Source organism: Embiotoca jacksoni, unplaced genomic scaffold (genome assembly GCF_022577435.1).
Source record: "Embiotoca jacksoni isolate LCO1_2020_lvr unplaced genomic scaffold, fEmbJac1.0.p SCAF_1, whole genome shotgun sequence".
NCBI lineage: Eukaryota > Metazoa > Chordata > Actinopteri > Embiotocidae > Embiotoca > Embiotoca jacksoni.
The window spans coordinates 23,560,621-23,586,913 of record NW_027185229.1 but is presented as its reverse complement, the minus strand read 5'-3'; the positions used below and the strand labels follow the sequence as shown (position 1 = coordinate 23,586,913).

The following is a 26,293-nucleotide window of genomic DNA, read 5'->3' as shown; positions in this document are numbered from 1 at the left end:
AAAGTCTGTGTTACATGAACTCCACGATAACTTGTGTCATGCAAAGTTTTACTTTGAAAACCTCGTTTCCGACTGGAGGCGGCCTCGCGCGCAATTCATTCTGGGAGGTGAAGTTTTTGCAAATCAAATTGTTAATACAGGAAGCGATGCAAGAAGTGCACACGTAGTTAACTTGTGCTTAAGTAAAACAATGTGAAAACACTCTATTATAAACATTTAAAACCCTACTTAAGCAAAATTGTGTAAGTATCCCAATCACAATGTACATACTGATAATAAAAGTAAAGGGGGAATGATAACATAGTGGAATTTTATGCAGCAATGCATATTAATAGTATTTTACTCATCTAGCTGGCTGAATTGAAACTATTTCTAGCTCCTTTACATATTTTATATTCTGGTTGCCTAATTTATGATTCCCAATATCCAATATGGGTGTTGGTCCACCTGCAGAGGTTGTGAAATGATTGACAGATTGGGGCTGTAAAAATGGTCTGTGATACCATCTACTATGGATACTATATTTTGGAAGTAGGTGATAGTCTCAGAGGAAGCCTTTGCAGTGCAAATGGAGCAAAAGATCCTTAATGGATCACAGATTTTGGTGCACCACCACCAAAAAACAAATCTTCATAGCATGAATAGGCAAAAAAAAATCACTTTTCTGTGCTGCCACAGCAATATTATAATAATTGCCGCACATCTCAATCAATAGAATTTTCTTCTGGCACTACTTCCGTTGTTGTGTCTCAAGAATTTCTGATTGATTGAAACGTTGCACAACAGTTGTAAGACGCAGTGCGATAACCTTTTCTAAATCATATCGGTGCTGTATGGCTTTTTAATATTGGTATGAAAATAACCGTCATGGACAAAACAAATTAACAAACATGTTTAATGAGTTTTCAGGGGAAAATGGCCCCCAAAGGCACCATGCGTCTTTTATTGTTAGATACATTTGTTGATTACATAGTCCAACCTCTACTTTAAAGTATAAAATTGCAATGCACAATGGTAACAAAGACAATAGTAAACCACCTTAAACCAAAAAAAAAAAACTGCCCACACCATTCAGAATATGATACATTAGATATCTCATTATTAATTATCAATACCAGCACAATCACACATTATTTTCAGTGAAGCATATGGCAAACACTGAAAGTCAAAAGACAACAGAATCAAAACAAAACATTAATCTTGATAATGGCAAAAAAAGATGTCTGTATAAAAGATAAATTGAGAGACCTGCTAGAGGAGGAGTGTTATTGTATTTAGCTTATGAAATATGACATTCAAAGCCAGGTGCAATTATGCCACCATACAATATCTTAAATTTGAACTTTTATACCAAAATTGTCCAGTGAACCACTCAGAGTAGACACTTGTCTAGCAGGACTCACGGGACAACAGTGAATCCTGTCTCTAATATGAGTCCTGCAATACTTTTAACATCTCCATGACAATGGAAAATCATCAACACATCTTCTGTACCCCCCCTCCCCCCCTCCCGCTAATTCTTTTCCAACCCTATAAATAACAATCAATGGTCATACTCCACAGCACAGAGACAATAGTTCTCATTCAAGACATTTATTTCAATTGATTTAGAAATTATTGTCATGTCAGTAAAAAATAATTGTCTCAAATATCAAAACTGAACTTTTATCAATGGATGCATCTTCTCCACACAATACACGGAGAAGGGTGAAGCAAATGAACCAACTTCACAGCATATCTCTTTTTTAAACAAAAGAAACAGTGATTAACTTCTCTCCGCTTTAACCATGGTCTCTGTGCTGAGTTACTTGATCACAAATATGAACATAAATTCCCCCCCAAAAAAGAAATACTCCTATGTAACACATATTCCTTTAGCATCCACTGACTCACAGTACAGAAACAATTCTTTTTTTTCTTTTATTACGCTACATAACTCAAGGCAGAAAATAAGCACTGTTGTTGCTGCACCCCCTTCTTGATCTTTTTAAGTGCAACCGAGCACACGTCTTCAAACAGAGAGAAATAACAGGGGATCTCTTAAGTAAGGCAAAGCCCTGGCTTTATGTCAGGATTGTAATAATACAAGACATCCTTAGTGTCAAAAGTCAGTAATAGAAAGATGCTTGTAAGACCTGATTTTTTTTTTTTAAATTGTGTGATAAAATATATAAAAAAGCAGAACCTTGATAACACGGTAACACAATTAACCTTCTCCCTGTACACTTGGACTGTAAAACTTGGGACGATTTTTTTTTTTTTTTTTGTATAACAGGCTACAAGAAAATTTGTTATCCCATCCCATCCCGCTCCTCTGTGTGCCCGAAAACTAAAACTTCCTCAAACGATGTCGATCTGAGGTTTCTTTCCACTTTCTTTTCAAACAAAATACACCTGTATGACTATTTTCTGTTCATTTAAAAACAAGAGGTAGTAAAAAAGGCAATCCAAAGTGGCAGGTAATGATAAAATCTTTGGAGAAAAGGCACATGCTTTTCTAACAAACCGACCACAACAACACCGCCTGGCTCTGGTTTCCCCCCTTTCTGTGGTCCTATTCTCTACCAACTCTTTCAATCCTATATACACTTCTCTTGTTGCTCAGAGCGTGTTCCCTTGGATACTATAAGAGTCTTTTCAAACCTACACACATTCTCATTCCCTCCATAAAACATTTCAAGCTCCATCAATTACCGATACAAAAGTGACCCACTTCATCTGAATCATGTTTAAAAACATGGTAAAATAGCTGGTTGTCCACAATTCTTCAAAATTTCTTTGAGTGTTGGCACGTTGAGATTCACTCTTTTTTCCTTGTATACTTTTTTTTAAAGCATAAAATGTGTCCATGTTAGTCCGGTCTACCATTGTTTGAATGTTTTTTTGTAGCATTTCCTGGATGGTTGAGCTGGTCGAAGAGAGATTGTGTCACGCTTTTTGTCTGGCTTTTTCAAAACCTCCCTGAAGAGCTGTTAGTCTTTAACAAGTCTGTAGACGTGATATTGAGCTCCGTGTTCACTCGTGGAAACCTCAAAAACAAAAGCTATACAGAGCAAGGTCTCCTGTGTGTCGCGGTTTGTCACCACCTGAGGAGCAAAACAGAAAAAGGAAAATGAATAATGTGAAGCAGCGCAGTTCAGAAATCTGACCGAGACGATCAGTTTATTATTTCTTAATTTATTGAAAGGAATAGTTTTTCCCTGTTTCCAAAGCTAGTCTAAGCTAAGCAGCTGCCCTACTGTAGCTTCATATTTACGGCACAGAAATGCGAGATTCCTGTTTAATATAACTGAGCGACTGTTACCTGTAGGATCGTGAAGTTTTCAAGAACACTGTTCATCATGTATTTTTCAGGCAAGTGTTTGAGTTTGTGGATAAAGTTGATCATGTACTCGCACATAGGAGAGCGGTGGATCCTGTAAACACACTTTCCTCCCTCCAGGCGGGCGTACTCCGTCTGCAACACACACAGGAGGGTCAAAAACACACGACGGTGGGCTGGAAATGAGAGTATCAACCACATCAAGGCGGGTTCTTACCTCTACCTTCTCGACAACCTGCTTGCCAAACGAGCAGACTTTGGTAGAAACAGTGATCGTCATGTTTTCAATGCTGCTGTACTGACTGCTGACGCCGTAGAATGAACCCGGGCCATCCGGCATCCCGCTGCTGTTCAGATCAGCCTGCAGAGTGCAAACATTTTATCACAACGATTACATGTACATGTTTTGACACACACAATAACTAAAGTCCCTGATAGCACATGAACGTTAACTTAAGGCATTTTTGTTTCTGTGAAATAAAAAAAATCCTTGACATTTTTGGGAAACAAAATGTGTGAGACTATTTACACGCAGAAAGTAAAATGTAGTGCACATCCCGGAACAACACATTGTGCATGTCTATAATCTTAAAATCACGTGCTCAACTACTACAAGCATTATTACGTCATAAGAAAAGGCAACATTTTACATAAGCTGAACTACTGTGGAAGAGCACAGTAATAACTAAGTGGCAGACAATAATAACAACTCACCCAGAATTTTACGAGGAAGAAAGCATTCTGAGGGCCTTTCTCATAAAGCTCTTTGAGCCCGCCCTTCTTCTCAGGGAACTTGTCGTAGATCTGCCGGATGTCCACGGCCTCAAGGAGCGGATCGCTGTAGGAGGGATTGGTCTGTCCAATGTGGACAAACAGGTGCTTGCTGTACTGCAGGGGACAGAGACAGAGGAGACAAGAAGGTCAGCTCCTGAACTTGATCTCAGCGCAGGAAATACTGCGAAGAGAAATCCAGTTTAAACTGCTCTATGTTAGAGCCACAACATACACACCTCTAACACCAGATGTGACCCAAAATGCATTTTAATGTTCTGTAATTCTCAACAATTGTTGTACATCAGAGACGAGAGCAATTCAGATGGAACCACACAACAAAATGTAAGACATTTTCCTCAGGAAAGTATGACAGCATGTTTGGTTGCCAAATGTTGAAACTTCAACTCACATTGTCTGGGTCTCTCTGGACCTCCATGAAGGCAGAGTACTCCAGCATACGCAGCTTAGAGGAGGCAATGGTCCGATCTTGCCACACCGGCACCGCAGTAGCACTCGGTGGAGGAGGCGGCGCCAAAGGCTCATAACCTGCACGTGAACGCACACAAACACATGCATTAATAAAAACATTCATTGTTGTTTTAATTTTTTTGAAACATTCACACAAGAGTTTTACTTCATACTTACTTGGTATGGATTGTTGTACTGGACCTGATAGGCCCGGGTATGGGGGCTGTGGAAAAGGTTTGATACTGAAAGACAATGAATGATCCAGTCAGACAAAGACCTCAGTCTCAAATGTTTGTGGCACATTTATCCTACTATGTCTGTATTTCTGGTAAATGTCTTTATTGTGAAAATTTGTTAGTGTCAAAATGTAAGCATGTGTTGCTGCACCAGCTAAGCGTAAGTCCACCTGCTTCATTGCTCCGTGATGACGCAAAACAGCATCAGCTAATTATATTTTTGCTGACAAATGTTGATGAGAATATTTACTGGAACGTTTTAAGTGAACACAAGTCATCAAACACTGTGAGGATTTATCTGTCCTATTCCTCTTTTTCACGATCACAGTTGAAGCAGTTAATTTGCCTGGTGGTGGTGGTTTACATCAGTGCAGGAAACATACAGTACAATACAGTGTAGAAGCAGAGTTAGTGCTGCTTCGTGCTCACAGTTGGACCTTGGCTAGGGGAACTTACGCATGGCTGTTGCGGCCAAGCACAGTCCTTCCCGGGTTGAGATCTAGAACCAGCCTGGTGTGCAAAAATGTGATTCGTTAAACATGCCCTGCAATACCCACCTGACATAAAACCTAACCTCCTCACTGATACACTCACTCATTTGTAATTTTACGTTTCTCTAATGCCAAGTTCTCTCTTTAGAAACGACACACAGCTTGACGTCCCTCCACAAAGATCCTGTGGGTTCAGTAAAGGGGTTTACTTACTCCTGAGAGGGTCCAGGCTGTCCTGGGATTGGAGCAGGCCAGAACTGGAGAGTCAGAAAAAAGGTCAATTGCCAGTTGTTGTTTTTTTTTTTAGATCAAATGAAATGTAATTCTTACAACTAAAAACTGCGACAAAATACACTCAAATTCTGCAATCGAAATGAATGGACGTCTCACTCTGGCTGGTTGGTACGGGGCGGGAGGCAGCGGCGGAAGATGATTTTTTATCATACTCGGGGAGACGATCTGTGCAGATGACAGTGCTGCCATGTTCTGCAGGGCTTTGTCTTTAGATGCCTGATCCTGCAGGTTGACAGAGAGAAATGAGGGAGGTCAACCACAAGGTGGCAGCATGACCTAAACACAATCTAATGCTGTGTGTGATCCTAAATGAATGAATTTAGGCACTGTTTAGTGTAGTGTGTTTGATGAACAATAAACATTTGAATTCTAAAATGAATACATTTAACTGTCAAAACAAGCCTGACATTAGCTTAGCTTAACAGTCTGTATTGTCCGAATAACGTTTGTTTGTAGGAGCAATTTGACAGAGTGAAGCAAAGAACAAAGAACAGAGAAAATGAAGCAGCGTTGTTCCAACAAATTGAAGGTCAGTGTGTTATCAGGATCACCACAGGAAAAACAGAAGAGATTCAAGTTGCATTGTCTGAGAGTAAACAAGGTAAACAAGGACAAATTCAAGTTTTGCTGAGTGGATTGAAATCGGTAGCACAAAAGATATCAAAAGCCGACCAATTTTTGCATTGAAATCACATGAAGGAGTTATTTTGAAATGGTGCATGACACATAGTTTCTGATTTACCAGCACATCAAATGATATTTCAAAAACACATTTTCTTGCTCTTTTTTTGATGTTTGCAAAAGAAGGCCATTTGGCCAATAAATTTTGCAAAAAGGAAAAAAGATGCCTCAGAAGTGAGGCCCCGAATCAAAGAACGACACCTTATGCAAAAGCAAGCAAGACTTTGATTTTGGGCAGAGGCTGGAGGGAGATTGTGCTACATCAGGCAGGATGGGTAGAAATATTGTGTTCAAAGCGTGGCTGTTTCCTAAGCATTGCCTCATTATGGGATAGTGATGGGGTGGGACGCCATGCCAGCAGAGGGCCATAGCAAAGGTACAGTGCACTGGGGCTGCCAAACAAAGGGGAGGAGGGAAGCATATTGCACAAGTCAGATTCACTTACCAAATTCATTGCCTGAATCAAAAAAGAGAAAAACCATTAGTACTGTGCAGTCCTAAATGATGTGTTGAGATTAATTTAGTTTTGTGGGCATGTGAGTTTGATAGTGCTTTCAAATCCAAGTTTCTTTTTTATATTGCGAACATGGTGTGCAGTGATATAAAATTTTAAAAAAAAATCCATGTTCATGTAAATACACCATGAATCAAGAGTTTTCTCTGGTATAGCAGTTATGCAGTTCAGTGGGGACTGGGGGAGAAATGTGAGACAGTTTCTTTATTTTATTGGACAGCAGTAAAACCATGGGGAGACTTCGATAAATCTTTGCACAATATAAAGCAAAAGATAAGATAAAGTCTGTGTATAAATGGGGAACAACCCCGCCACCCCCAACAGTAAATCAACATGATGAAAATCTGAATGAGGTCAGACCCTTGGAGGTTCAGTACTGAACAAGCCTTCAGTGCATTACGTCAGATGTACAGCTGGTACACACAGTCAGTATTCACCTCAGCTGTCACACTTTTTACTTCACATTTGTTCAGCTGATGCAACAATATAACTTTATCCTATTAAATCTAAAATATGAACTTCAAAAAGTGGCCTGGAAACTCGTTGTTTTTTTTTTTTAAATGTGTTTTTCTACAACTATAAATACTTGATAAAGCTTTCGAAAAGGGCGTCGGCCGGGACTACAACACTTCAGGAGTTATTCAATATTTAAAAGCTATTAGAAAAAGTAACACAACAATAACAAACTTGTCTCATGCAATAACCTGACCAAATTGTCCAATGTGGCTGAACCTGAGGTTAAATTAAAAGCTCAGTAAACAAAACAGCAAGGACACCCCATGAGATAAAGTACATAATGAGCTGCATAATATGTGGCATTGAGGGGAATGGGTTTAAATAGTAGACAAAAGGAGGAAATATGGTACAAAAATGTGTAAAATCAAATATGTCACCTTTTACTGTAAAGGCATACAGTTTGTGGAAAAAAACAAAACATCAATGTTTACTTATCCAAAAAAAATAATCTTTGTCACATCAAAGTGATTATTATAATTTTTATGAGCTTTATCAACCCCTTCTTGCAGGGAGGATAATATTCACTATAAATTGTAAGCCTAAAAAATTGGTACTTTAACTGCTAACCGCTGGCTAATTTTTAAGCCTGTCCACAAAACATCCAAGACATAAAATACTGACAAAGCACAGTGTTTACACATGCTGGCCCCCTCAAAATGATGACCTAAACAAAGTAAATCTCAAGCAGTACATCTTAAAATTTACAGTAACTTTATGATCTATGAACATTTTTAAAACATAATTTCTGATGCTTTAATGTGACACGAGTGGAAAGTGTTCTTTGGGATTCCTGTGGCTTCAACGGGGAACGGCTGGAAGGCGGGGACATCTTAATATGATGAGAGTTTCTAACAATTCTATGAAATCAGGATGAAACCCCTTGACATCTCATTTTCAACGGGTTGTTAAACTTTGGATAAAGATAAACATTTGTGAAGACCTCAGAAAGCGGATCAAAGGTTGATGCATCCACTTCCTTTTACGTTCGAACACCAGCTGCTGCTGGATACAGTATGTCACCGCTGACAAGAAGACTTCATGAAAAGGTTTTATTGTAAATAAAACCGGATCGCTACGGAAGCTGCTGTCCCCTCGAGTATTAGTCTGCATTAAGAGGTTAATTTGAGTTGAAGCTAGCACTACAGAATGTCACAGTATCTTTAGTATTCAGCAGTGTCTGCATATCATATACAAATATGTGACGATGTAAGAACAATAAAAAAGAAGGATTGAAAGAACTACAAGACAGGTCAAAAGGAGTCACATTATGTCAACAATGTAAGATTATTCTCAGTTTATGTTGAGTTTTACAAAAGACATCAGAAACAGACACCTTGTAAGAACTAAAGATGTCAAAGTAAAGAGAGCTTTAGGGAAAGATGAAGTCTCAGAGGAGAACAGTAAGCTGCAGAAGCATGGCTAGCACAGAGGACAGGTACAGAGCTGGAGCAACATGCAGCTAACTGACCTTTCACTGAGCTCGTCATGCCATTTAGTGCAGCATTCATTTCAAACATATGAACCACATATTACACTTTACTCCTATGGGTGAGCGTACATCTGTATTTAATACAGCTCAGACCGAGAGTAGGACTTAAACTAAATCAAGCTTTGTCTGTTGGTGCACTGCATGCATAGCACAGAAGCAGGATTGTGACAACTCCTTCCAGAGAATAAACTCCTAAATGTTATTCAACATATTTTGCATGGCAAGCGTGCATCCACTTCTGTAGCAGGAACAGGCCTTACTTCAAAGTATAGGACTGATAGTTATATTCACAAATTAGCTGGTTAGTGCAAAGCCAAGCCTTTACCAGCCCCGCCGAGGCCGCGGTGAAGCGCATACCTTTAGCTTTGACTGGATCTCGCGAGATTTTCTCCGGGCGAGAACCTGCAAGTGGCTAGAAACCTGCACAGAAGAATAGCCAAGAGGAGGGAAGTGGAAAGGAGACAGGGAGAGAGAAGACAAGGGAAGAAAGAGAGAAGCCGTAACCAAAGAGGAAAGAGACGCCCGGTCAGTGTTGCCGGGGGGGGCAGGATGGCGGCACCTACCTTTATACCCGCCTGGTATTCACGAACTTTCTTCCGTGCTAACACCTGTATATGACTAGACACCTAAAGGGGTGTGAGACAGTTTTTGAGCATAACAAATAACATGCACTCAAACCCATGCATGCACAAACACATCCACGCAAGTGCAGACAAGTACAGTACACTCATTATTCTTCATTAAACAACAAACACATGGGATCTAAACAGGTAAAACAAACAATAAAAGTGGATATGAAATTGCTCATATTCCATATTAGGGCTGCACAGTTAATTGAATAAACTAATTAATTTACTTAATGACTTTCTAACCGACTGAATTTGACTCTTGTTAATACGTCTGGTAAATAAATTCTTCCACACAGGCGCTCAGCCTGTCCTTCATAATCCGGAGCTGCCTTAACTTGATTATAACTTCAAAAACAAATCAAAGCTTACCTTACTAACAAACAACCAATCGCTGCCAATTTGATGTTTATGTTCACACGCACACACTTCACACTCCGCAGCTGCCATGCTCCCTCCCAGCTAGCAGCTTTAAACAATGTAACTGAACTATGAGGGACAACGAGGCCAACGAAAATCAAACGTTGGGAAAAACAAGAAGCAGTCACGGTGCGGATGAGGAAGAGCTGATAGGAAGAGCAAATACTACAAGAAAAAAAAAAATGTCCCCACTGAAGGAAAACACGACCAGCTTGTTTCACCGTCTTAAATACAAGCAGGGCACAGATTATGATGAGTGAAAAAGCAGCAGACACTAAATCTCTGACCGGGAGACTTTTCAGACAGAACAACCTGGTGTTTGTTAGTTCTGCTGAAAATGCTGAAACTATTTAGTTCGGTGCGCACTTACGTCAGGAAATACAGTATGCAAAGTGCCATATTTAAGCTATTTGATATTTGATTTCTTGTATTAACAAGAAATGTGAAACAATTCTGTAATTCTATTTCAAATTTTAAGCGCTTAAAAGGGGTATTAAACATTTAACCACTCTCACTAATGCACAGTTTGATACCTTCTGGGCAGTAAAGGACTAGATTATAGATTTTGATGTAAAAAGAACCAAAACGACAAAAGTTTTCTCGCTATGGAATGTTTACTAAGTGTTTCTTAGGTTCTCAATACTTTATTGTCTGTTGCAATGTGCAGCACAAATAATTAAAAGATAGATTTTTTTTTTTTTTTACAAGTGTACATATTAACAATGAAGCCCATAAAATAACTCAAATAAAAATAACAACAACAACAAAAATCCCATCAATCCCACAGAAACCATCCTGCTGTCGTGAAAAGTCACTACAGAAGTTTACTCTTGGTTTTTTTTTTTTTAAACAAAGCTTAATATTTTTTAAACATTTTAAATACAAGTATTTGCATTCAGGAAACGTTGGATAAGTTTAGGATGTAGGGATGAGTGCTACGGACAGCTTAGAGAAGTCAAAGAATTAAGTGACCAATCAATCGTTTCTTAGATTTTGGTGATTTTATAGGATTTGTTAAAAGAATTATATGTAAGGATTGAGTAATCCAATTCTTTGTAAATAAGTATGTCACCAGGAACTATAAATCCATTTAAAATTGTTTTGTTGTGATGATTTGTTTTAACTGTGGTGCATTTCGTATATATTGCGCCATGAGTAACTAAAACCCCAAATCATGATGTTCTTCTCATGCAAACACCAAACTTATGAAGCTCGTTTACCTGTTTTCTTGTGCGGGTTTTGCCTGTCCTCAGCTTGATGTACCTTGCTATCAATTCATTGCGACCTGTAACAAAGAACAGGAAGAAAATTCATGAAAGAAAATGTTTCTACATTTGTGGATTGCTGATAATACCCTGAAATGGACAGAAGGTGGCACTTTTGTCATTTCTTGAATTCAGATTCGGAGGAAAAGCAGTTTGACCTTTCCAACATCTCATCAGACTCAGCACTCAACACTTTTGTCAGGAGTCTTCGCAGGGCACAATAACACCTCTGTTTCCTATAAGGCATTTTTGTAAATCAGACAGATATTACATGGTAGATTAACTTGTTTTACTCCTACGTCTTTATTCGCTCGTTTCACACCTCCTTAATGTCTGCTCACATGGCCCTGCAGCCTAATTACAGAGAGTGCTTGGAAAACAGAACCATGTTTTTCAAGACATAACATCTATGTTCGACATTCTGCACAACCTGTTTGTGCAGAGAACAGGCTTCTATTCTGGGCTTTCCTGGTCCTCTTTGCATTCAGTGCCGTGCACGAGATTTAACAAGAAGCAAACTGCAGCAGCGAAAAAAACTGCAGCAGCGACCCAGCAAAAAGTCATCTTTGGTGTATGAGAAGTACAAAAAGCATTATTGCGGTGTCTCCAGGGAAAGACCGTCCATTAGTCTTTTTCACTTCTCTTCTCTGCCAAGTCACGCTTATACTAGATTTCTGTGGCTGAACATTGGGCCAAAGGGAGAGGTTGAACCGCTGTATTATTATGAATAATGACCGAAAGTCATCTAAACTTGCTGACAGAAATTTGCACCAAAAAAAAATCAGTGCAAATGTGGCTTCTTAAACACATACAGTATAGACACACACAATAGACTGTGTCAGTAGTTTAACATCTTTCCAGACACGTAATGACAGGAGAAACAAGACCTGTTTTTTTCACACACTCTTTAAGACTTGGCCTCCAAAAGCCCCTGGTTACTGTAATTACCATAAAAGTACTGCAGCCCATCTCCAGCAGGCTTGCAGCACTCACCATACAAGCCAACCAGTCAGTCCGGCGCTGGGCCAGCAGAGCAGAGCTCAACTGTCTGCCGATACTGAGGTAGCCCCTCCTCTTCTGCCCCGGGCCAAGGATGGACACACCCGCTCCAGCGCCTCCGCATTCCTAGCATTCCTCTAAGCCTGTCACATCTGCGCTAGCCAGTCTGATTGGCCTGGGCCTGCGAACACAGCCAGAGCTCCACTGAACACACACATACTCATATGCACTTCCCGCTCAGGGGGAAGCAGGGGTTAGAGCGGGGGGGAGGGGAGGTGAGGGCCATTAGGGTTGGGGTAGGGGGTCGTCGGTTAGAGGGGGCAAAAGAGGAGGCAGCTGAAAAGGGCAGTAACTCTTGGAGGAAACACAAAGCCATAACTGTCTTTGCCAACAACTGCCACCTGGCAGCAGAGCAGCCCTTTTCCCAAAACAACACCACAGTGTGACCCCCGCAGTCAACGGCCCGGCAGCACCTGCTGCCGACCGTCCCAACAGAGGATGGCAGAGAAAGAACAATGCCAGTTCGACCCCCACCCAACTGTCACTCTCAATCTCTTCAGCAGGGGGGGGCAGAAGGGGGGAGACATTGCATGGCCCCAACCACACAGGGTTGAACACATTTCTTGTTGATTAACAGAAACTCGGATCCAATATGAACTTAGGGTTTGACTGAGAAACATAGGAAGTTGTGGGAGAATGGTGAAGTGGAGCAGACTTTCAGCTAAATCTGTTGTTCACTATTAAAGTGATTATGGAGGGGATTTCAGCAAACTCAACAGTGTTGAACACACTTAGTATTGTGTGGTGAATCACAAATCGGTTTTCTTCATCTTTTGAACCCTAAAGCTCTGGTTGTGAGCTGAGATAGCATCTTCAGTTGTTATTCCTCCAAAACATCTGGTTGTTATTGAGATATTTTAAATCAGTCCTTTTGTTTTACGCGATCTACAGTTTGGTGCTAAGACACGACTGTGAAGAGGGAAAGTAACTCCAGTGTTTGATTTGAAGTTTAAAACATTTTATTAAACGCTACTATGACTTGAATATGGAACTTTAAAACATGTTCACTGCTATTTCTTCTGCTCTGTCGGAGGAGATAAAGTAAATCATGATACCATCACATCATATTGATCAGAATCATGAATCAACCACTTCACATCAAATTTGAGAAACTATAGCATATAATGTAACCTGAAATGGGCTCAGTAGGCTCTGTATTCAGAACAGGAGGGTGGCAACAAAAAAAACACACACAACCTGATATACAATATTAAAAAGAAGGTCCCATTTATTTATTTTTATTTTATTTGTGTATATAGTCTGTGTGTATGTATTAATTGCTCTTATTTTGTTTTCTAAAATATTTTTTTTTCTAAAAGAATTATTTTTTTATCCATCTTATTTCTTATATCTTATACGTATTTGTACTTTTTTTTTTTTTTTCATGTTGTGTGCACTTTTTGGTTTTCTTTGCTTCTGTGACGACCGAATTTCCCCACCGGAGGATTAATAAAGTCAAATCTAATCTGGAACTTTGACGAAGCAGCTGAAGCAAACACACTTTTTGTGGCTTCCGCCAAGTTTCTCTTCAAATCAAAGACCCAGTTTGACTGGTTATATTAGCTGATCATGTATTAGTCACTTTGCTTCCTCAAACCTTGACAAGGAAAATAATAGAAATGTCTGTGTCGTCAAAGTGCAGCAGGTTGAACCTGCGTCTGCTCAGTGTTGACGTGGTTGAAGGGTGGGGGGGGGGGGGACAGTGGTCCACACTGCAAGGGATCATGACAGGTGCATACAAATAGACACACACTTACACGATCACATGGACCGCCTCATTGTCCTCTGTCTCTATTTTCCCCACGGTCGCTCGTTCCATCTCTCTACCCCTTTTTCAAACAGCTCATGACACCCTTGTTGATTGCTCAACACCCACTCCGATCGCTGCGGGCTGCCATTCTTAACCTCTTCTCTGACAGGACCCGCCCATCTTTTTCTTTTTACTACATGACCACTGGAATTTTCCACTTCCACGCTAAGATAGTGAGCAAAAAAAGTAATCTCTTCATTGCTGTTAACCCCCTCCTCCCCCCCCCCAACCCTCCCACCTTCGCCTCTGCTGCACTGTCTCTCCCTGTGAACCCTTCCTACGCCCTTATTCTCTTCCCTCCTCCCTTCTCATAACATTGAGGTAATCCTAAATTGCTAACATACTGCTCAGCCATGACTAAAAACATTCCTAACATCTCAGCGAGGGGGCTGTCAGGGAAGCACCATGCCTGCTCAGTCAGCATTACCGGCTGCTCGGCCCCTTCTCTTATACCTTTACACACACATTCTCTCACAAGCGTTGACCCTGCTGCTTATTCAAATGTGGTCTTTGAAGGTCAGAACAGTCAAAAGCCACCCTTCAGAAATGTACATCTTTCTTTTTTTTTTTTTTTCCATACCCACAGTGCTTTGCAGCGGTGACAGCTGCAGGGCTGAGACGGAGAAAGGTGTGTGATTGGGGTTTGACACACCTGTAGAGGCCAGAAGACAAGGCAAAACAAGACCGGCAACATTTTTTTCCTGTATCGTCTGAAGGCACTTCCTCTGGCCTTCAGGCGTAAAATGTGCCAACGTTTCATTATGAGTAAGAACGATTGTCTCAACTATTCTTAGAATGTTTGGTTGGCTTTGCTCATCTGAAAAGACGCTGCGAACAATCAACTAGTGTACCAGAGAAGTTCAGGTGCAGCTGACCACTCTCGTATCTGTTATAAGGCTGTAGCCTGCAGCTCGTTAGCATAGCTTAGCATAAATAGAGTAAACAGAGGGAAACTGGTAGCTCGGTCCTGTCTTTATGTTACAAAATCCACCAACCAGCAGCTCTTAAACTCAATAGTTAACACGTTTACACACATTTGTATTAAGCCAAACAAAAACCACAGACAACATATGTGGATTATGTGCCAAACAGTTAACCTGATGTACTTAACTCCAAGTCCAGCACAATATATTATTGTTCTTACGCTTCTGGTCTTTGACCAGAATCAAGGAGGTAGAACTTTGTATAAATTGTGAGCTTAAGAGGTGCTGGAAAGTGGATTTTGTTACCTTTGGATGGAGCCAGGCTGTATTCCTGCATTTCAAATCTTTATGCTAAGCTAACCAGCTGCTGGTTACACAACAAAAAACTGAGTATAACCCCTTTCAGTATTACCACTATGTTAAATAATTACAGATTCTGTCCATATAATGCAATATTATTAGCTTTCAGGGTTTTTTTTTGTCTTGTACGTGGAATTTGACTTCCAGTAACGTCCTTCATGCTGTCTGAGCTGCAGCTAAAACACAAGTTTCCACAGACAATCTTTGTGCCAAGTCAGAAGCACGTACCCATCTGTTTTTCAGTAAATGGCAAATTGTGTGTGGCGTAATTTTTTTGAAGATGGCCCCTGCACATCCTGTTACTGGTAGCATGAATGTTCCTGTAGCTTACCGTGAAATAACTTTTGGCGCACTGATCTTGTAATGTCGTCTACTGTATCTCACCTGCTTGTTTGTTATAAGATCACATCTATTGCCAACTTAAAAATAATAGAATTATTGTAAGATTACACAAGTATGAATCATTTAGCATTTTAGTTACATTGCACCTTCTCAGTTTTATTGTATACTTTATGTAATGAAGGGAGACGAGTGGTGTCAAAAACGAATGGGGATGAATGTGTTAATGTTGGTGTGAAGAAATTCCTGAGAGTTGTAGTAGAATGTGGAAGTCCTATAATATAATACACGTTTTAGTAAAGTGGTTCTGACATACAGGAACACTTGGATGTAGTGCGTGATTACATCATAAACCAGTTTAACTTTAAGTGTCTCATGATCTGAAACAACTGGAGGATTATTAACATGTGTGACATATTTAAACTGAACGTTATGCTTCTTTGAACTCTTTGTCACCTCCGAGCTATGTAAATGACTGGAAATGCTACTCTGAAGTCTAGACAGGCTCGTGGAGCTGAGAACACACATGTATAAAACAGGCCTCTCGCTAATGGAAATTTGCAAAGGTTTCCCACCGAATGAAAAAAAATAATCCTGGCAGAAAAAGTGGAATTCCCATTGGGAGGGATGACTTGCCTGCTTTTGGAGGCCATCGGGAGTCTGAGACTGCAAGGTAGACAGTATTACATACAGTGCAATCGTTAACATTCCCCTAACCTCACGTCAGGGCAGCTTTTAGATGTCTGAGGTAATCACCTTGTGAGAAGGCTTCTTCTGGGGCATGCCTGGGCTCTGCCAGCAGAGCCTCAGATGACTTATTGTAAATGGAGAGGGTGTTTAGTGCTCGAGAAAAAAATGGGCCTCTAAAAGGGGTCCTGACAGTTTGTTGCTAAGGGGGCAGGTTTGTGCACAGCCTGCCTCTTTGTTGACGTTCTCCTGACAAATGTGTGGTGACTGGGACACAACACTACCCGGCTAAACAGGACTGAAAGGTTATTTAGCTAATGTTAAAGGTGGTTTAAGAGGATTCGAGTCTGGACTTAAATGTCAAATTAAAAGCATGTTGTAAACTAACTGTGTCGTTCAGGAACATACAGAACATATTTCCCAATATGTGCTGTTATGTTTATGTTCTTTAAATCTGCCTAAAATGAAAAACTGATAAATTTCTTTGATTCAAATGAAAAAAAAAAATAAATAAAAAATAAAAAAAAGACTGCATTCATCACTGAATAGCATCAGATATTTGGAAACATAAACAGCATATAAGTCTATCTATTTAGTCCATATCTGTGTCTCTCAGCAGAAGAAGATTCTTGAGCTCAGTATTAAAGTCCTTCTCCGAGCATTGATTAAACCCCTAAAAACCTATATCTGTTCATCCAAATTACATATTTAAAAGTTTTTCAAAGAAGAAAATTCCCTAAAATCTTAGCGGCTTATATATAACTCAACACCTATGCCTTTGTTCAATATGTGATGTACAGATCTCTGAGTATTGAAATTGTCGCCGCCTCCATCTCCATCCCCGCTCGCCTGCAGCTCGATGATATAGATAGCCCCATCTCACAACTCGACGGGATTGGTTCGTTCGGTATGTGATGTATGAAACCTTCGCTGTCTGAATCCGACTGACCAACTGTTACTTTTTTCAAAGTAGAAATGCTCAGCCATGGTGTTGACTCCCTGTTTCACTCACGAAGATGCCCTCTCGCAAATAAAAACACACCACACTGACATGTTAACGAGGTTAAAAACCTGATTTTCACAGTAGGGGGTTTAAATCCAACAACAACAACTCAAACCACCCAAAATATTCAATTTACAGTGATCTAAAACAGAGAAAGCAGCGTGTTGGAAATGTTCTCCAGATAAATAAAAAAAAACTTAAATATTAAAAATAATTATTCTATACAAATAAATACGGATTGAGTATCTCTTGACTAATCCTTTAATCCACTTCTTGTTTCCTCACTGCTTAGCTCCTTAAGACAGGCTGAGAGGAACAACACAAGCTGCAGTAGCTCAGTAATCTCAGGTATGCTCTTATCCTTGAATATCCAAATCTGCTTGACAAATGAGAGGATAAGATTCCATCTTGGGTAAATCATGCCAAAAAACAAAACCCTATCAAACATCAAGCGTCTAAAAAGCCACCCGAAAAGTGGTGCTTTAAAAACAAACATTAATGTTTCTAAAATACACAGTCTGTCTGAGACTTCACTGGCATTGATTGATGGTTTTTCTGGTTGCGCTGAAGCCGGAATCAATTTCAACTTTCTGAGACATGATGGCCATTAATTAAAGGGCAGGAAATTCTTACAAAGCCTGACTTGAGGGGGTTGAGTTACAATGGTGAAAAGAACATAACTTCACAAAACCAGAAAGAGGTTTGTTGAGGACAGTGCCAAGTGAAACAATAAAGAAAGCAGCACGATTCCTGTCAATCAATATTTATTGCCGTTCAGCAAAATTTCCAAATTCAAATGCTAAATGTAATTAAGAGAAGACTGTCTCAACAATAGAAGCGGACGAGTGGGATCAAAACAATGGAAGACAACTGTGTTCAATTTCCTACACCTGGATGTCCGTGATTCTACCAAAGGACTTGCCAACATATCCATCTGGAGTTTTTCAGGACATTAATGGCTCAACACCTGCAATTTAATGAACACGCTGCAGGAAACAGCATCACTATTCTGAAACCATATGGATGTTTAAAATCTTCGACAGAACAGCATGCCAATGCGATGTTTTTGTTCCAGAGTCTTGTTTCATGCTGTGCTAATTATTCTTAATTTAACAGAGCCATCCAGCATCAAACGCAGCACTTCTCTGAAAAAAAAACAGCTTCAGCCAGTCACCTAAAGGCAAAACTCTCCCAGTGATACCGGTGTGGGGAGAAACAAGCACATGAGGCTCAGCGATTAAAAAAACAAAACAAAGAGCAGGTTTAGCGACTGAGAATGTACTGAGGAAGAGAAGAGGCTGTAAAACAGCGGCATTACAAACCAGGCTGTAAAGAAAAACACTGTGAAGAAAGAGACAGGTGTAAATCAAGGGGAGAGGAATTGAGCTGCTCTCGACTGCCGAGAGAGTGCTGGTGTGACTGGAAGAACCTGCCCCTGGGTCACAGCACAACAGGTACAGACTTGTTAAAGAGAGCTTCGTGTGGAAAGAAAACATTCACCTCTGTGTCGAAGTTGTGACATGAGCGCACAAGAGGAAGAAAACTATTTTTCTCATTTCTGTTTAGGGCGGTACAGTCGACTTTTTTTTTTTTTCTTATTTTTTGCTTTTAGCCACAAATCTCTGTGGAATGGATGGTTTTCTCATTTTTGTGCATTCATTATGGAACTGATTTCTGTGTAATTGTTGTTCTTTTGTTGCTCTGGCTGTTATCCAGTGTACTCACCATACATTTTTCCCTCATCTGACAGGATGATTTTCCTCCTGCCACAGGGAGGGTAGATGGCGAGGGCCTCCTGGAAGCTCTGCTCGATATCGGGGCTCCACACGCCCTCGGCGTCCCCGTCGATGGTCTTGTCCTCGTTGTCCCCGTCCAGCCCATCTTCTGGGCTACCGTTGGCGCTCCACTCGTTGGACGCAATGGTGGCGGCTCCCCCTGGGCCCGACCCCGAGCCCCAATATCAAAGGACCTGTAGAAGATCTGTGGAGAAACAGATTTAATGTGTTCATCTTCATAGCCATCATTACACAACACATGAATCTCAGCCTACTTCATCCAGACAGTAAGATAAAGGGTTAAAGTCTGGGGTTACATATAAACATGGTATCATTAGCCTAACTTTAGCCCATGATTATTATTCCTACAGTCAATAAATCCCTAGAAAAGAACAAAACCAACACTGATTGTCTGTTTAAACAAAGCCTGATACAGTTTATTTCTGTGCTACAGACTTTGATTGCTGTCCAAAAGCAAATATAACAAATCAGTGAGCCACAGTCTTACACTTGCTGACATATTTTCTCTTTATAATGAAAAACTGTCCTGCGGTTTTAGGAAACAACTTCTTCTAATGTCGTACAAACAAATGTGACTATATATATATATATGTGATATATATATATATATATATATATATATATATATATATATATATATATATGATACCATTTTTATTTTATTTTTTTATTTTTATTTTTTATTTTATGTTTGCAGCAGGAATAAATGGGCTTTGCTCTGGGTGTCACAGAAAAGAAAAGTTAGTCAGAAAGTGCAGCAAGACAACTGCTGTTTTATTTTCATGGAGTTTGTTGACAATAACAAAAACCTAGAATATCACCATCCTAAACCATTAATATATACATTTGTTGTCCAATAAGAAAGCACCAAAAAAAGTGAGAAAATCTACTGCTGAATATTTTTATATTATTTATCATGAGTCCATAGAGAATGTACAAAATTCAACGCAAGTTTTGTTGCTAAGTCCTGTACTACCACACTTAAATTCATTACGTGACATTATTGGTCTGCCATCAGTTCAATGGAGATCCTTTCCAGTTGTAGTATCCTAATGGGCATAGACCTCGGGGTTAATAATGAAACTATTGGAGCAGCCTTTCACCAATCAGCACTGACCACCACATGATGTACATTATGACCAGGATATCCAAATATCTTCCATTTCAACTAGCGTTGCTACAACTACACGCATCGCTTCATCGCTCTCTACCACCACCGCCATGGTTGGAACTGCATTTAAAAACTTGTGCTTGACTTCAAAGTCATCGCACTTAGCCACTTCCACTGGCCTCCGATTGGTAAAACGTTCAAAATGGCAGAGCAAAGCTTCATGCAAAGAGTTTTGAGACGATGTGATTGAAAACTGAAGCTGTGAGAAATAGGGGCAGAACAAGGCTGCAAAACACCAACAGAAACCACATCAATTCAAATTCGGGCCTAGTGACCACAGCTGGAACTGCAGGACACGTGATGCCAAAATCTCTTACAAAGGACTGTAAAACTATTACACACAATGAGAAGTGACTCTTTGATTGGGTCTAACATGTAATTACGAGCCAACCATTTATCTTGCCAACATGTTATGTTTGTGACATTTACGTGTGGAGGCAAACAGCCAGTTGGGCAATAAGGTGGAAGCCTAAAAAAAACTATTTTGGTGTTTGTGCAGGATGAACGGGTTTCATTAATCTTGGAACAGACTGATCTGTGCTAACTAGCTAGCAAACAAGTCAGCACTGTGATCAGCTTTGTGACTTTGTTACTGAATTTGAATTCTTGATGCAACATCGCTGATCTTCACAAACAAAGTGCTGCTTGGCCATGATAATTAAGATTAAAAAAGAACCTTAAAGAGGGATTTGATAAAAGTCTACAACCTAAAACAGCTTCTATCTAGATTTAAATGTGTCCTGGCTAAGTGCGTCTACTGTTTCTTTCTTTTAGAAATAATTATTTAGAAAATCTCCATAACCGTAATCATTTGTAGGTTTAAAAAAAAAAAGGCCTTGAGCTGTATGAGTTCATGTAAAGCAGACATGCACTCAAATAAGGAATGTCATTCATCTATAGGTTCCTCTTCCTTTGACATTTTCTTTATTGCAGTCATTAAATTTGTATGAATAAACAATGCAAACCGTAATTATTACTATAATTTCCTTGACTTTATTTCTCTGAAAAGGCCAAATGAATTCAAGATATTCCATAAAACGAAGTTTAAAGACCTCACTAATCAGCACTCGCCTCAAAGAATTCTTGTGGTCTGGGAACTGTGTCCCGATGTGGTTGGCTTATGGCTGACTGCAGGCGAAGATCTTAAGTATTTTTCAAGCTGCCTTTTCAGCATTGTATTGTTTCTGAAATGGAAGTCTATGAGGTAACTGTGATCCTCCCAGGATGCTTGTGATTCTGCTTTAGCATTTCTGCAGATACTGACAAACATTAAGTAGAATGGGTAACCAGAGATTACATTACAATGATCAAGTTTATATGGCAAATTGCAAAAGAGTATGATACATTTGCTGTTTTCGGCTCCTTTTTCCATTACAAGCCAAGGCTTTATGTTTTAATGAGGTTTTGCACAGAAAGAAAGTCTATAAATATGAACAGCATGATCAGTGTAACATAAAAATCAACCCAGAAAGTTTCTGTCTTCAGCAAAACTCTGGTTTTCAACACTTCAGAAGTTTCATCTCATTCTTCAGAGAATGACACCAAATCGGTGCAGCCAGGACGTTATGTTTCATCTAGATATACTTTATTTGAATGATGGAAAACAAAGTCAACTACATACAGTACAAAATTTATAATAGTTCAGATTTGTCCTTTCATCTCTTAGTCCTCCATCTCCCTTCCATCACAGTTTATTTCTCAGTATTTGGAAAGATACACACTTTATAATCACTGCAGTTTGATCAAATCATCTGAGAGGCACAAGCCGGTAAAAAGCAGAGGTGGGGGATTAGCGATGCTTCCATTCCCTTCCCGTCATCATTTAAAAGGAATTACAAAAGATCAAAGGCGAGCAGACCGCTGCAACACCGCTCCTCTGGTGAAATTCTACCACACGCAACATACAACACGAAATTTATGGACGTTACTGAAGCCAAACGAGAGTTTGACAAATATCCACAAGTCGAGCTGCTAATTTTAGCTGAGAGGGCACTGGTTGTGGAGGACCCTTTGCAACAGGGTCACGGTGTTAAAACTCAACACTGAAACCGAGTAGTCATCAGCAGCTCAAATGATCCGTCTCAGTCCTCACAGATCACACGGCTGGATCGCTCCCAAGGACTGCTAACTACATATGACTAGAGTTAGACTTAGTTTGATCATAGTCTGCACCGACCAAAATGTGAGAAAGTGCATGGTACTGTGAAAAAAATCTGCATCCCAAAGACAACAATAGAGAAAGAAGAAGTAACTTGTACAAAAAGAAATAAACCAATGAATACAATTAGCCCTTCACAGACTTATCATTTGTATCAGCTCTTATATTAAATATGAGTTTGCATCGTCTCTGAGTATTTGAGTCATTTTTTAAGAAGAAAGGGCCTAAAAAAAAAAAAAAAAAAAAAAAAATCCAGCTTCTGAAATGAGGAGTTCTTGTGTTTTGGACCGAAGACAAGGGCTGCAACCAAATCTTGATAAGTTAATTGTTGTCAATAAATTGCCAGAAAATTTTGCAAAATGGCAATTACAATGTCCAGCAGCTTGAAATGATGTCTTCAGATGTCACCAAACAGTCCCAACGCCAAAAACAACTCCATTTACTACCATGCACGTCAAAGAAAAGCATCAGAAAAAGCTAGAATCAGGTTATATTTCACATTTGTGCTTGAAAATGTACCACAACAGTTATTTAATTATCAAAAATAACAACTTTGGTTGGGGAAACTTGTGGTGTGCCTTTTTTAAAAACTATTCTCTGACAGTTTATTTGCGTAACGATTTACCAAGAAAAGTTTAAGACTTAAATGGAATCTAATCAAGTTCTTAAAAAAGATTTGATAAAATAAAACAGAAGGCTGACATTATATGTTGCTAAACAGCCATCTCAACATTTGCGGCAGCTGAACATAACTTTAGCCAGTACAGTTTACGTAATTGTCTTGCTGTTAGTGGTCTGCGTTAATTAAAAACTAGAGCAACACAAAGGTCCACGGACATCCACGAGAGTGTCGGGTAACCCTTAAATACACATTTCTGTCACAGCAGATGCTGGTTTTGTGGGGAGGTGTAAAAATGTCTCGCAGGCAGTCCAAAGTATATCATTAATGAGTGCACAGGTGCTGAGAGGTGACAGCTTGAGGAAAAGCCAGGGCAGTAATCAAAGGCTGATGGCACAGTGAGGGAGGCAGGGAGCGAGAGGTGGCCGCTCCATTGTTTATCTCCAATTATAGCAGAGAAAACACCGCAAAACCTCCTCTGCACTGCGAGCTGTGAAGAGCAGCAAACAGCGGCTCAGTGTAACAACACATCTGACGACCTCAGTGGAGCTCCAAGTGTTCACAAGAGTGCGTTCAAGTGAGGTGCTGCAAAAGAGAGGCTCTTCACCGAGAGAGGGGCCTGAATTCCAGACATGTCCTTATTAAGAAAGGGCTGCGAGTGCTCACTGTTTCTCCTCCTGCCTCCCTTGTGTCAACTCAACGCCCTCCTTCTCTCCCTCCCTCCCTCCTTCCCTCCTCCCCTCCTCCCCCACGCCCCCCCCCCCCCCCCCTCATCCCCACCCCCACCACCACCACCACTCCAGTGCTCAGAACGTCTCTACCCAAATAAGGACAGGAGACCAGGGGATGCGAGTATGGGAGGAGTGGGTGGTGGGTGGGTTGGTTGGTTGGTTGGTTGGTTGGTTGGAGAGCAGAGGAAGGGGGGGGGGGGAGAAAAGGGGTGTGGGGGGTGCGGGGGTGGGGGTGGGGGCAGTGTTGTCCAATTTAGGCGTCCACTTTGGAGTCTGGAAAACAGTGGGATTGTTCCAGCTGGAATGCAACATCAGCAGTGAACACGCTCCCGCTCCGTGACGCTCCGGCTCAGACTAGAGGGAGGGCATTGTCAGCGGAGCCATTTTTCAATACATCCTCTGGTGGAGTCACAGGATTTGAGTCAGGACAATAGTCGAGACTGCATGATAAAACTTAGACGGACAGTTTTATGGATTCAAATGCAACATGCTCGAAGAGAGATCCAATAAAGTGACTCAAGATGAAGACTTTGGGGAGTCATGTTGTCCAACGGGATTCACTGCCAGCACACCATTTTAAAAGACAAGCTGTTGTAATTAACATATTGATTATATGACTGTAATGTCCCTGCGAGCCAGTTTGGGTGAGAAACTCCTCAACGTAGTAATGACTCAGACAACAAATAAACTAGAGACACAAAAATACTGTACGCACAAGCACATAAAACACAGTACAGAAAAACTGTTACTTACAAACAGTCCCCTGTAAGGCTGCAAATAATTGATCAAGCCAAGAGGCCAGATATCCCCAATTCAAGCCTCTCGATTGTTATTATTTGCTGTTTTTCTCTGTTTTATGTGATAATAAATTGAACATCTTTTGGTCTTGGGCTGGTGGTCAAACAAAAAAATGTAATTTACTGGTATCACTTTTAAGACGTTTTTACACTTTGGAGGCACTTTTCACTATTTTATAGACCACATGAGCAATCGTTAATTAAATGGATGTTAATAATAACTTGCAGCTCCCATGCACAAGTCTGCCTGAGACTCTTTCAAGCTTTTGCCAGATGGGAAGGTTTATTAGGGATCCTGACTGAATGACACACTGCTCTCACATTTAACATAAAAATCAGGGACACACCTCCCCTCCTGCTTTCTGGGAGTCAGGCCATGGGACTCTGAGACCAACATGCTACAGAATTCCAATGTGCAGCAGGAATGTAAATAACGCTGCAAAGCTATGCGCCCTGCACATTCATTGAAACAGCACCATTCATGCACCGGAATCCCTCTTCCCATTTTCCCAGCCCTGAAAGGACTGATCACATTGCAGTCTGTTGTCAGCCATCGGCTTATCTCCGCTCCGGCTCCATCTACAAACCAACTAGAGTTTGTTGGCACCGCACAGCGTTTCCCCTTCTTCTTCCTAGACGGGAGGGATTGTGTGCGGTGAAATGTACCAACGAATTCCAGTAATTCTACTGAGTCACTCTCAGGCGGCTGCCGGGTCACACGGAGGAAAATTGACAATACAGCCTAATTTAGGAAAAGGATTCCGTCGCAGACATTTGTTTAAAGGAAATCCTTTACAAAAACCTACGCGCAGGAGTCCGTGTTTCAGTCATGAAAAATAGACGTCCTGACAATCAACAGTTGGCCGAATAACAATTCGTTCAATCAGAAAAGGCAGAGCAGACTAATTTTTGTATCTCGCCTTTTCTTTCTCGACTGTATCTTTCACTGAACACATGAGATCATCTTGGTACTCTCAAACGGACCAAACAGATGGGTTTCTACTTATGCAGTGGAATTCAAAGACAACAGAAAGACGAGACCTTGAGTCCAAATTACTCTGTCATGTTGGCTTTTAACGGCCCGATGGCAGCATCTCCTCTCCAGTCCAGCGGTGGGAAAAGAAGATTTGTCGAACCTGCCGACGTTCAAGACCAAACAGGATGGATCATAGAAATACATTTCAACAGAGACTAAACATCCCACCATGAGAGCCATGCGAGCCCATTGAGCTTGGACAGCAGTATCAGTAGCACAAGGGCACAATATGTGTCCATTAGGTTACTTGTAAGTTTAAAGTTTTATGCTTCTGCTGCACAAACTTTTACTTTATTGTCGATGCGGCCCGAGTTAGTTGCAGGGAGACGTTTTTCATGATACTCGTTTAAAATGCCGATAAGGCAATGCAGCAAAGAAACCTTTGCATTTTCTAAAAGCAGATCTTACCTATTGTTTCTTGCATTGTGGTATTTAAGCAGGAGCACCAAACTACAACACACAACGCGGTTGGCATCTTTATCTACTTGATTCACAGACTCAAGTGCGAGAAGATACAATTCGAGCTCGGTCATAAAGCAAAAACTGACGGATTTATTTGCTCCAGGTGCTCTCCGTCCGCTTGTCATAATTCTACATCTCTTTTCAAGAAATAAACTGTGTGCTTCAAATACAGGTCAGCAAATCTAAAATCTTTTATACAATTTGCTGGTTCCTAATTAAATTACACACAAATACTGTGTGAAAATC

The 26,293-nt window shown here is 40.4% G+C and overlaps 1 protein-coding gene and 1 long non-coding RNA gene across 3 annotated transcripts in view; both read right to left on the bottom strand.

Annotated features, from left to right (window-relative positions):
- Positions 1-881: 881 nt before the first annotated feature.
- Positions 882-19,085, bottom strand: tead3b (TEA domain family member 3 b). Of its 2 annotated transcripts, XM_069148507.1 has the most exons (11): positions 19,003-19,085; positions 11,052-11,116; positions 9,143-9,205; positions 5,682-5,807; positions 5,505-5,548; positions 4,742-4,806; positions 4,506-4,642; positions 4,037-4,210; positions 3,540-3,683; positions 3,305-3,457; positions 882-3,086 (listed from the first exon to the last, which is right to left on the bottom strand). In XM_069148507.1, the coding sequence occupies exons 1-11, from the start codon at positions 19,007-19,009 to the stop codon at positions 2,973-2,975; spliced, it is 1,092 nt and encodes a 363-aa protein (XP_069004608.1). In that variant the 5' UTR covers positions 19,010-19,085; the 3' UTR covers positions 882-2,972. The 2 variants fall into 2 exon arrangements, with proteins under 2 accessions (XP_069004608.1, XP_069004614.1); XM_069148513.1 differs by lacking the exons at positions 9,143-9,205; positions 11,052-11,116; positions 19,003-19,085 and adding exons at positions 5,257-5,310; positions 6,712-9,128.
- A 53-nt stretch (positions 19,086-19,138) lies between these two features.
- LOC138197662 (uncharacterized) overlaps positions 19,139-26,293 on the bottom strand; it is a 13,344-nt gene continuing 6,189 nt past the window's right edge. The window contains exon 3 of the long non-coding RNA XR_011178227.1: positions 19,139-19,257. This is a non-coding gene — a long non-coding RNA (uncharacterized lncRNA). The remainder of the gene's footprint in view (positions 19,258-26,293) is intronic.

Coding starts and splice junctions, on each gene's coding strand:
- tead3b (XM_069148507.1), bottom strand. Junction 9,206..11,051: donor AAACCCGCACAAGAAAACAG/GTAAACGAGCTT, acceptor TCTTCTGTGCAG/GTTTCTAGCCACTTGCAGGT. Junction 3,087..3,304: donor AAAACTTCACGATCCTACAG/GTAACAGTCGCT, acceptor TTTGCTCCTCAG/GTGGTGACAAACCGCGACAC.